This window comes from Mchenga conophoros, linkage group LG5, assembly GCF_057382185.1.
Source record: "Mchenga conophoros isolate Kocher_MC1m ecotype Shallow Benthic linkage group LG5, M_conophoros_male_GT1.1, whole genome shotgun sequence".
Lineage (NCBI taxonomy): Eukaryota > Metazoa > Chordata > Actinopteri > Cichliformes > Cichlidae > Mchenga > Mchenga conophoros.
In genome coordinates this window covers 22,398,523-22,410,710 of record NC_140530.1, presented here as the reverse complement: position 1 = coordinate 22,410,710, position 12,188 = coordinate 22,398,523, and the positions used below count along the sequence as shown (strand labels likewise).

Sequence of the window (12,188 nt, the reverse complement as noted above, 5' to 3'; positions counted from 1 at the left end):
TCATTTCTGTGGACTATTCTTTCATTATTATCATCCTTATCATCCTATCATCCTTGTTTTTGTTCTCACATTTTGTGAGAGATCTGAATCTCTAAGTATCCTTCCATTTCTATGACCTTATGTCCAGCTCTGCCTTTGTCTGTAACACACAAACACATATTCATTTGGGATTTCTCTGAATTAGGTGAGACAAAATGCTTTGAATTCATATCTATCTCAATCGCCCTGATACTGGCTTCTATTCATAACAGTTTAGGTCCCTGATTTACATCCATACATATTCATATCATCTGTGAAAAGAGACTTGCACACTGGCACCTATTCTGCTGCCGGTTAAAGAGAAGCTTGATAATGTATCTACAGATAGTGCAGTTATTAGCATTGCGATACCCTCGGCATTTCTTTGCTTTATTTGATACAGGGAGTTCATTCATAAAGCTAAGCAGCTAAAACGACACAAAGAACAGAAACAAGTGTCCTGACATCATAACTGATGATCAGATTCCAATTAGGCAAATTTATAGTGTAATTATTTGACTGAGTTAGTAAATCATGTATTGTTTGCTACGCTCAAACAACTAAACATGGATTAACTGTGAAATTACTAAATAAACACATCCAACTAATGCAATGGTAACCACTTCTTCATTTTCTAATGTTTCCAGCCTGATGAGACTTTTTAAACCCCCTAAAATGATGACTTGTCCCTTTGGCAGGGTAACTGAATTCCATTACTGTGATAAGGCAGGGCGCAATGACTGATGTAGCTGACTCAGCACCTCGTTATGGTCTCTGTCTTCATTTCCTGTTTCACGGCTCACAAGGCTGATGTATGGGCCCTGGGAGCTCAAGGTTATTTCTCTACTCAACACTTCATTAACCTTCCCAGTACCTTTCTTACACACATTTGACACAGTCAGAATCTGCACAAACGAGCACACACACGCACAACCAAAAATTAGCCCTATGCTTGATGAGTCACTTGACCTCTTGAGGCAAGGCCACAAACAAAGTATGACCAGCCTCGGCAATTAAAAAGTGTGTGTGCAAACATGTAGGTGTAAGCACGTTAGCCCGGGCGAGTCAGGTCAGAGGAAGTGATGCCAGTGCGCCAGCACAATTATAGCCCCACTTCCATTCCCCGCAACAGAGAAGATACCACAGATAATGGCGCAGAGCAAAAATGTACAGACTTTAAAGTCACAGGAGCTGTTTCACTCACACTCTCCGCCAGTCTCCCCGGGAGGGTGGTAGAAAGAGAGACCCAGGGAGATCAGGGCAGCGATCTCCAAGATGATGAGGGTAACGTCCTGCAGGGCCTCCCATACCAGTTGCAGGAAGGTTTTTGGCTTTTTTGGAGGTATCAGGTTTTTACCAAATATTTCTTTCCTCTTGTCCAGGTCAGTTTGGGCACCTGCAAGACCTGAAAATGGAAGACACAGAAATAGATAGGGAGACAGAAGCAGATAAAGAGTTAATGTTGCGTGGATGCTTTATCCATCCATCCATGCATCCATCAATTTTATTTTGCTTATCCAATTTAGGGTTGTGGGGAGGTTGGAGCCTATCCAAGCTGCCATAGAGTGAGAGGCAGAGTATCCTGGATAGGCTGCCAATCTGTCGCCCTGCTAACACGGAGAGATAGACAACGATTCACATTCACACCTATGGGCAATTTAGAATCACCAGTTAGCCTAACCCCAGTAACTGCATGACTCTGGACGGTTGGAGGAAGTAGGAGTACCTGGAGAGAATCCACACAGATATGGGAAAATGTGCAATCTTTTTTTAATAGCATAACATAGCACCACAAACAAAATATCTCTAATTACCAGTTTGAGTCATGGTGGACTACAGCTCTGCATTCCTTATATAATTCTGCTCGGGAGATAAGGACCTTATGCTTTGACCTCATCCACCTCCTTGTATGCCATGAACTACTGCACATAAATATCTTTTGCTCTTTTATGCGAAGAAATTCATACTGGCTGCTTGAGGCACAGTTTACTTTTAGATTACAGCCCAGAAAATGATTCTCGTACACGAGCCCAAATTACAACAGTTTCAATGCTTTGACAAGAGCCACAGTTGAACATTATAACGCTAATAATAAGGACATTATATAATCACAGAAGGTTCAGATCTATGCAAAAAGGTTTTGGTCTGTACAGTTTTATTGATTTGAGGGGATCAAATTCAGGGGATGATATGAAAAAAAAGCATTGTGGTGGATTTTGTATCTCTTACCAGCATTCTTCGCTTACATAATGGCCTTCGAATTTGTGTATAACATGTTAAACATGATATATATATAAATGTTCATCTATAAAATCTGATTTATTACAGACATTACATCAAGCTGCATTAATCTACCCGGCTGCTGTTCGGTGTTTGCTGAGCGTGCACATAAGCCCAGTGTGTTTTCACGGTTGCTCTCTCTGTCTCTTTCCCCCACAAATGCAGACATTACCACAGCATTATGTCATGCGTAGTGCGTCACTGGGTTTCCCAGGAGTGGCCCTGGATTGCACCTGATAACATCGCTGCTGCATGACAATGTTTCACATGTAAATGCGCACCGATTCCCTGCGATAAATTAGTAACATTTGTGGAAAATAAGTGGTCATCCACTAAAGGAGAAGCGAGAAATGATGACAGAGCTGTTTAAAAAAAGAAAGGAGCAAAAATATACAAAACGGAGACGGTGTAGGAGAGAGGCAGGAGATGGGAACAAAAGGAGGGAAGGCAGGAAAGAGAACAATTCCCAGCTCTTACGATGGAGAATGCCCCGGTTACAAATAGATCCGTCTATAAATAACCTTATTATCTATTCCCTTTTAATTGTCTCTTGAGAAAACCTAGCATGTACATCCACTGATCTCCACAGCATCCTGCCTCACATCTTACAAAAGCAAGTGTATGTGCTTGTGTGCGCACATGTGTGTGAGTATAAGCTCGTGACTCTCGAGAGACTGCTTGAGCTTTGTGTGTGTACATGTGTGCGTGTGTGTTTAATAAGCTTGGCCAAGCATGCCTGCAGTTTGCTTGCAATATCAAACAGTAAGAGTAGAGCTCATATAACAGGGCTTTAGCCAGTTCCAGTTGGTTAGACACACACACACACACACACACACACACACACACACGCACACACGCACACACAAAGATAAACGCTGCTTATAAATACATATTTACATGAACCCTTTCTATCTTTTAAAAAAAGTCAATTTCTGCTGATACTGCAGTGATATATGTTTTTTAAAATAAATATGATAAAACAATGGATGCATATACTAATCCTAGCATTCACTTAGATGATATCTGACCTGTTATGTATTAGGCAAAATTCTTTGTGGCATTACTTTGGTTTAAAATGACCTTTAACCTTGTTAAAACTTTAAACTACATTCTCCTTAAATGCCCTTGAAATGCAAGCTACACTGTAATCAATCTCCCCAGTCATTAAATACTCAGTGTTTCCTGGAAAAGCCTCTGCTTAGTTATCTTTCATTCCCGGATCACTGATTACAATACTGCTTACAGAAAAACATCTATTTGGCCTTTTATGAAATATTGCTTGCCATGTAAATGCTGTCAGTCTACCCAACTAACTGCTCGGGCAGTGGAGGCAGTTTAAACTGTGGTGACACACAAATGAGTCACAACTTTCTCAGAAAGGATCAAGGCTGATTGCAAAGGAGTCTTTGTGTGACCATTCATTACCAAGTAATGAAACTCAAACACAACAAGCTATAATGTCAACAGCATGCAAAGAACATGAACGAATGGCAAAAAACCCTCAACGTATTTAAATCAAATGTCAAACAGTTCTCTGTTTTTATTAAAGTCATTGATGGTTTCATTTCATTGTCATTTTTCCGCTGCCTTCATAACTTCAGTAGCCCTTCTGTCTCCATCACCCCAACACTACTCCACCTCACTGTACCAAACACGGAGGTTTGTCTACAAAGCACTAAAGTGTGTTACCTCTAAGACTGTAAAGCCCTTCTTCCTCTGCTATTTTCCAATTCCACTGCTATTTAAAGAGTCATTAGCTCGTAGCTATGCCAAACGTAAGCAGTTCCCGTTTAACAGCTGATATCTTTATATAACCTCTATGTGCTGTGTTTGATCATGTGTCTGCTTTTTCTTCATTTACTTGTTAAACAAACATGTTTTCATTTTTACAATGTTTTTTATTTGTTATTCCTCTTCTGTTTCCTTCTGTAATACTGTCCGAACTATTTTGTGTGTAAAGTGCTACACAAATAAATTCAGATTCAGAAGACTTTATTTATCCCTGAGGGGCAATTGATAGACTGACCTTGCCGACCGCACATACAATACAAAAACATCAAAACAAACAAAAAATTCATGATGTGATATTATAGTATATAGTATATCAGAAATCTGTTCACTATTTTTATTACAAATTATATCAGTAAGGAAGCTGACTAAATATTCACTGATAATTTATGGGACAGGGGTGGGATTAAATAAGTGTATACTTCTTCCCACTCCCTTTCAACATGTAAATTAATCAGAATGTTTTTTTTTGTATGTAATTTGTATAGTATATATATTTTTTTCTCTCATTTCTTTTCTAAATGTACTTGTATATTGTTCACATGTTGAAATAAATTACCAATCAATCAATCAATCAATCACATTGGGGAGACAGGTCAGACTAGGTAGCTGGCCGGTCAGCCGCATGAGCAGCGACCCGGAACCGGACTTTATTGTAGACATAAAGTCACTTTATGTCTACAATACTGATGGAATAGTGGGATAAGATAACTAAACAGTATTGTTTAAATATCCTTTGGGAAAGAAAAGGGAAATTTCATTAATATACCAACAATAAATCCTTTTTTCGTTGTTTTTTTCCCACTTCGATAAACGTTTGGATTATTTTATTACTCGTGGAAAAGACTGCATCGCAGGCTATCAGTAATGACTTTTCTTGGTATTCTGGTTCAGGGCTAAGATAAGCTGTCCAAACTTCTGTAACCTAAGAGAGATTTCGGCTCCAAAAACATTTTTAGCTCATTGTGATCAGAAAACTTTTTAAGCAGTTTTTTAGTTCCCAGTGAGGATTATTAGCAATGCATCAATTCTACCTTTCCCCGGCGACTCTTCTCGTATACTAAATGCCTGGCAATATATTTATCAGTCAAAAGCAGCAAGACCTGAGATCAAAATCCACACTGGCAAATGGCACCGGCCTAACATCCGAATTCCAAATGACAAGGGACAGGAAAAGGAACTGTAAAAAAACAAAAACAAAAAAACCCCTGCATGAAACGAAATTAGATTTTTTTTTGCACTCAGAGGGAATATGATGGTATATTTTAACAGTTGCCCTTTTTTTGTCAGCAACTAAAAATAGATCTCCATGGAAACACTATGCATCCCACTCGTTGAGTGGAAATACCCGCAACTCTCAACCTCAGAGAAAGTGTGAATAAGTAAGTGGGTGTCAGTTTTTGTGCGCTTCGTATGTGTGTTTTGTGTTAAAGTGAACGCATGCCTGCGTATTTGTGTGTGCGCAGACCGAAATAACGAGATGACCTCTAAATGTCCTTGAAAAGTATGCTCGTCAGCGTTGTGCGGGAAACAAAGGGTGTTTTTTTAAAAATACACATAGTGAGCTGAAGGTCGTTTTTTGAGGTGTTTCAGCAGGTCCCTTCACCCCCCCCCCACCCCTTTACACTTGTCTGCCTCAACTTTTTTTCCCTCTTTCACTGTGCGCTAAAGTGTCCAAAACAAGTTGCCATGGCAACACAATTCGATGGTGATGATGATGATGATGATGATGCTGATTCCCCCCCCCCCCCCCCCCGCCACCCCCCCAAAAAGCAAATCAATAGCTTCAACATTTATTTTCAGCTTTCACCATTTTGAAAGGGAAATAGAGTGTGGTGGTGGTGGTGGTGGTGGGGGGGGGGGGGGGGGGGGGGGGCTGTTGAGGTGTGACTCACAGAGCACAAGAGCAAGAGAACAAGAAGAACAGAGAGATGGGGACTAGGCTGGATGTGGAGTAACTCTATGAATAATAACCCATCAGTGGATAAAATGTGGATAATTATCATGCTCTTATTAGAAGAGGGATTGATGGAGAAATGTGTCACAGTGTCCTTGAGAATGACCTCCATAATAATGACATCATTTTATGCCATAAAGGAGTAGAGGTTTGTTACTGTGTGTGCAAAGGCAGAATAAAGGCAACATGGATAAAATGGGCAGGTATAAAATACTGTAAGAAAACACTATGACATGTAAAAGATACGGTATAAATGATGCATTGTGGCTGCAGAGAGGATGTGAGACAGACAAAGGTAGGAATGTAAGATTCAGAGAATATTAGATAAGGACACATTACTACAAGAAAAGGAAGAAAAATATATGTAACAAGCAAAAAAAAGAAACACCTTTGTGTCCTCCAATAATCATTTAGAATGACTTTTTACTTTTCCTTGCTTTTACGCTATATCTTTAATTCTTTACATTTATTCACGCATCTGTATTAAAATACTCTGAGAGCTACTCGAAAAATCTCTTGTATGCTTAATATATTTCATATACTTGGCCAATAAAGTTGACTGTGAATCAGTTAGTCTGTGTGTAAACACTGATGCAAATGGTTCATGGCTTAGTGATATTGTTTAATATATAGTATATTTAATCAAAGTTCAGTTTCCAAGGCGATGCATTTTCTCACAGCACACATGCTGCCAAGCTGTTTTCTTTTTTGATGAAAATAAAGTTCAGAGAGTCCTGCAAAAAATAAATAAACAAATAAATAAAATACATGTGAGGAGATAGAAGTAAGCAAAAGCCTGAATTAGATCTGCTGACCCATGTCTCACATGCTGCTCCCCAACTGTGTCTGCTTGCAGCAAAGAGGACACTCTGCCATTCACCACAAACAGTGCTTAAAGCGTGTCTGATACTTTTGCTGTATGCATGCATGCCCATACATGTTTAAGCTGATGGGGTTTTTTAAATACTGTTTTCATTCTCTGCAGATGCTGATCGCCAGTATCCACATATAGTAAGAGAATATGTGCCATCACGTCTTTTAAACATGGTATGACTGAATATTTGGGGTTGCCAACAGTGTCTTTGATGGACATGAGTGTACTCTAGTTTAAGGAGTTGTTTTGTCTTAGATTTATAGACTATTTAATCAGTGCTTGGGTGCACAGATTCTCTAGGGACTCCACAGTGTGTCAAGATTCAGAGTGAAGAGGCCATGGCAGGAGGCTTGTTCTCCACGCACCACATATGCAATCTTCCAGTTTTGCTCACAGACCAGATTATAATCAGACATATTTTCAGAAGCCAGAGATGCAAGGAAACATAATGCTCTGTGTGTAAGCATGAATGAAAATTCTTTCATTTCATGAGGATTCAAGGTCACACAAACACTAATATGTGAGTACATGCACATGCACAAGCATACATTTATCTTTCCTTCTCCTATGGTCAGCCCCAGCTAAAAGCTAATAGGCTGGAAACTGAAACTATGCAAAACCATGGTTTTTGCATAATAAGTGCACAATAGTGCTGTCCAGAAGTTCAGAGCCACCTCTTATTTCTTCATATTTTGCTCTCAAAAAGCCAGATTTTCTTGGAATTTGTTTAAAGTGGTCTTGAGCAATAGTTACTCAGGCTTTCTGCAGGGCTTTTACCAATTTCTTTGCAAACTAACCTTTTTCTCATTATTTTTCAGGTCGGTCCATACAGCTGGCTATTTTCAGACTAATCCTTTTTGTTTGTTGGGCCACTTAACACTGACCTGTAACTCACTCAAGCATTAAAAAAGGCACTTAACTGAAGGGGTGAAGCAGTATTGTGTCCACATATAACAGATAAACATAAAAAGTACAACCTTTAAATCATATCTTTATATATTATATCTGCTTTTGTTTAATTTTCAATAACAACAAAGAAAATACTGACATATGAAAAACATCTGTCCCTTCAGTTTATCCATCTTACTGTTTACTCTTCAGAAATAGTCTTGGTGGAAAGTTGGCTGTCAAGGAGCCATTGTTAAGGAAAGGAGAAAAAAGCTGAGGTATGCCAAATTGCACAAGAACTGGACTGAAAATCTGTGGCAACAGGTCTTCTTTGTTCCAGATTACTAATCCAAATTTAAAACTTCAAGATCAAATTATAATCAGAATGGAGGAGGTCAGGAGAGAGGTCCAGTAAGTGTCTGCAGCCATCTGTAAAACACAATGTAGGCTTTGTTGAGATCAGTGGTCTTGGGGATCTTGTCAAACATGAACAAGGAAAAGTCTTCAACATTTTGATCCACTGTTCATTTTTCAGCGTGAAAATTATCCCGAACAATGGACTAAAAGCGTACCTCAATAGAAAAACACACAATGAAGTGCTATTGGTCATGGACTGGCCTCCTCAGAGCCCAGACCTAGACATTATTGAAGTAGTCTGAAATCATCTTGACAGATCATCTTCAAAACACAAGCCTGTCAACAACCAAAGAAGAGCTTTCAAGCCAGAAGTACTATTCCTGAAGACTACTTAAAGAAAGGACAAGCCTGACTAAGAAAGTTCAGGCTGTGGTGAAGACTAAAGGTGGCCATACCAAATACTGACTTTCAGGGTAGTTAGAAACCTACAAACTCTTTTTTGCCTTATATATTGTATTTCCATTTATGTTTGCACAGTTCTATACATATATGATAGATATAGAGTTAGTAGCTTGTTAGCTTAGCTTAGCATGACTAACACAAAAATAGAGGGTAAAGGCTAAACTGGCTCAGTCCAAATGCAACTAAATCCACCTAACAGTGCCTCTAAAAGTCAGTAATTAAGATATGAAAAAATACAACATTTCAACATTTTATTAGTCGGGTTATTACTGGGCCTGGTTGCCATGCAACTAATGGACAACTCAGCTAAGTTACTGTGGGGGGGTTTTCTCCAAATGTCAAATCATTAGTCTTAGACATCTACACGTCCACGTCTTACACAGCCGAGGTGATTTTTTTTTACTTAGCTACTACAAGCTCACATACAAGCTCACTAGAAACGCAATTTTCACCTGGTCTTAAAAGTTTTTATTACAAAGACAAATAAAATGCTAAGTCTTTACTTAGTCCCCGGTGTTACATAAATTGCTAATAACTAAAAGGCTCAAATGGCAGAGCAGTGTGTCCCACCAACCACAATTAAATGTATGTTGCAATGCCGAAAATAAAATATTCACTAATGTGTGACCGTGTGTGCATGTGTGTGTGCGCATGAGAGTCTGTGGGGGCAGCTGTACAAGTGGGTGAGTTTTGCTGTCAGGCACTGTGCTCTATGAGTCTGACTCATGCGAGAAATGGCAGAGTGGAGTGAGACAACGCAGCTCACAGCTCGCGCTCTCTTACAAACACATACATACACAAAAACACGCACACCAGGCACTCTGCAGGATAACTGATAATTACTTATCATTCGTACTTTGCAGCATATATCAGCGTAAATGTTGGAAGGAAAATGTGTAGTGACAATTGAATGAACATGGAACCAAAAATACAGGCTCAAAAACATAAATAAAGCATTGAATATTTAATTTAAAGCTTTGAGCCAGTATACACAGCTCCATAATGATACTTTTGTGCAGAGCTTTTTCAAAAGAATGACAAGAAAATCAATCATGAAGTATTTCTCTCTACTGAAGTGACAGATGCTCATATCACAGAATTTGAATGCCCAGAGGTTTAATTTACACCTCTTCGAAAATCTTTTTGGAGGCCTGAAAAGTAGCACATTGAGAGCAAATGTAGGGGTGGGGGGTGGGGAGCAGGCTCCTTGTGACTCATAAGCAGTTCATATGGCTCCTTTCAAAATTCATTACACGGTTATTTATTCTGTGAAAATGATGCACATGGGCGAGGTCCACACCACAAACGGGGGCGTACATTAGGGCTGCACGATTCATCGTATTAAGATCTCTGCGCAATCTCATTCTTAACAATTCTGCTGTGTTTGCATCTAATGGACAGAGATGCTGCATTGAACCTAGCTTTCAAAATATTTTCAGAATTAAACAGAAAAAAAGTTTGAAATTGTGGAAACTTATCTTAAAATGAATCCACCGAAAGTGAAAAAACAGAAGAAAAATACAAGTGCCTGACTGAATTTATTAGTCAACAGTGTATCTGTTCCACCACCTGAAAGTACTGTAAAGTTAGCTGGCTCCAGTGCCCTGCATGTGGACACAACATTAATGAGACATCTGTTTACAGCCTGTGTGTGTGTGTGTGTGTGTGTGTGTGTGTGTGTGTGTGTGTGTGTGTGTGTGTGTGTGTGTGTGTGTGTGTGTGTGTGTGTTTGCATTGTAAGGGAAAATGAGACCTTGCCAGCATGTTTAGACACAACTACTTAGTGATAAGGGCAAAGTGTAATGAGGTCAGTAACTTCATCCTGTAATTCCAGACCGTTCAACCATTTATTCAGTCAATCAATCCACCATGTAGCTCTCATTCCTCTTCGCTCATCCAGTTAACACAAATTTACTGAGTTTTTTCTTTTTATTTATTTATGTTTTTTTGAAAGTCAGTCATTCATGAAATGTTATTGCTACTGTATTCTTTGTACCTTATAGACGATCAAATAAATAAAAGCTGTAGGTGTCTACTTACGGTAACCCCCCCCCAAAAGAAAAAAACAAAACAAAAAAAAACCTCTCTGACTTTTTTTTCCATCTGTTTCTCACTTTCTCCTTTACACATGCATACATGCATGGAAGAAACACATCTGTTGCCTACTCCACTCTTGTATGACCAGGCTGTGAATGCAGTTATGTATGAGCTGCTGTATTCATAATAGCAGAAATATAAGTGCATTTTGATTATGTAAAACATGCATGAGCTTTTAAAATGGTGTAACAGGATATATTGAAAATTGAAAGAGAAAAAAATGCATACAAAGTAAGTGATGCTTACTCTTGTTTTCAAAGAATACAATAGTAAGCAGTAAGACAATTTAAAGACTATTTTAAACTAAACTCAAAGAATTTAGTTTAAAATAGTCTTGACGTCTCTAATTTTGTCACCCGGGCTTTTCCAACATTTCTAACTGCACACATACACAGTGCATGCACGCCCACACAAATCCACAATCCTTCCCCCCTGGGAGTGAAAAGAGAGAGCATCCAGGGCCAAGAGGCTGAAAGGGAGAGTGACAGTGGTCTATCTGCTGTCTCCCATCTGGGTGTCAGTCTCTGGTTTCGCCCAGGGGCTCAGATAAGCTCCGGACACAATAGGGACAGCTATTAAAATTCAAACTACCAGAGAGAGTCATGAAATAGTCATAACAGGTAAGGGAAATCAACACACTCTAATGCCCCCTTTATCATCTGTCTGTTTGAAAGCGCAGGGAAGAAACAGAGTTTGGGTTTCTGATCATTGGGTGCAGGAAATTGGACTAGAAAGCCAAAACAATGCTTTAAAATGCTAAGCTATAATCTATTCATCCATCCATCCTCTAGATATCTTATCTATCTAGGGTCACAGGAGGCTGGAGCCAATCCCACCTTACACCCCCCCTCCCCCCAGACATATCACTAGTCACTTTCTCACTAGTGACATGTACAGGGGACGGGGGGTACAAAACAAACACAGCGCCAACACAAGGAGAGACAACGCTCCCATATCCAAACCTACAGCTTATACATGTCTATACATAGGGAGGAAACCAGAGCACTCGAAGGAAGACACAGGGAGAACATCTGAACTGCACACATAGAAATGGCCCAGTGAAATAAATAAAAAAAAAAATGCTGACTGTGCATCACTATTCAATGACCTTTATTAAACGAAGCCATCTGCTTTATATATGTAATTATTTCTTTTTACCATTAAAAAATTTTTTTTTTAAATATATATATAAAAAAAAGAATTATATATATATATATATATATATATATATATTTTTTTTTTTTTTTTTTTTTTTTTTTTCAAAAAATGTTTGAATTTGTATTTTCAACTTTGGTATCTATATAAGCTATATAAGCCCAGAAGTTCAAACCTGGGGCCTGTTTACTGCAGTTTTACCGCACAAATAGATACACCTGCTGTTGTGCTTCTAACTTACACAGTGATGTAGAGATACTGACTGAACACTGCAGCACTTTAAGTACATATAACACATAATAAAAGTCTTTA

At 38.9% G+C, this 12,188-nt stretch overlaps 1 protein-coding gene across 13 annotated transcripts in view; it reads right to left on the bottom strand.

The window, feature by feature from the left end:
* The window catches only part of atp2b2 (ATPase plasma membrane Ca2+ transporting 2), a 132,254-nt gene that overhangs the window by 48,720 nt on the left and 71,346 nt on the right, over positions 1–12,188 (bottom strand). For all 13 annotated transcript variants that reach the window (XM_085274265.1, XM_085274267.1, XM_085274262.1 and 10 more), the window contains one exon: positions 1,223–1,423. In XM_085274265.1, coding sequence (XP_085130391.1) covers positions 1,223–1,423 — 201 coding nt within the window. The remainder of the gene's footprint in view (positions 1–1,222; positions 1,424–12,188) is intronic.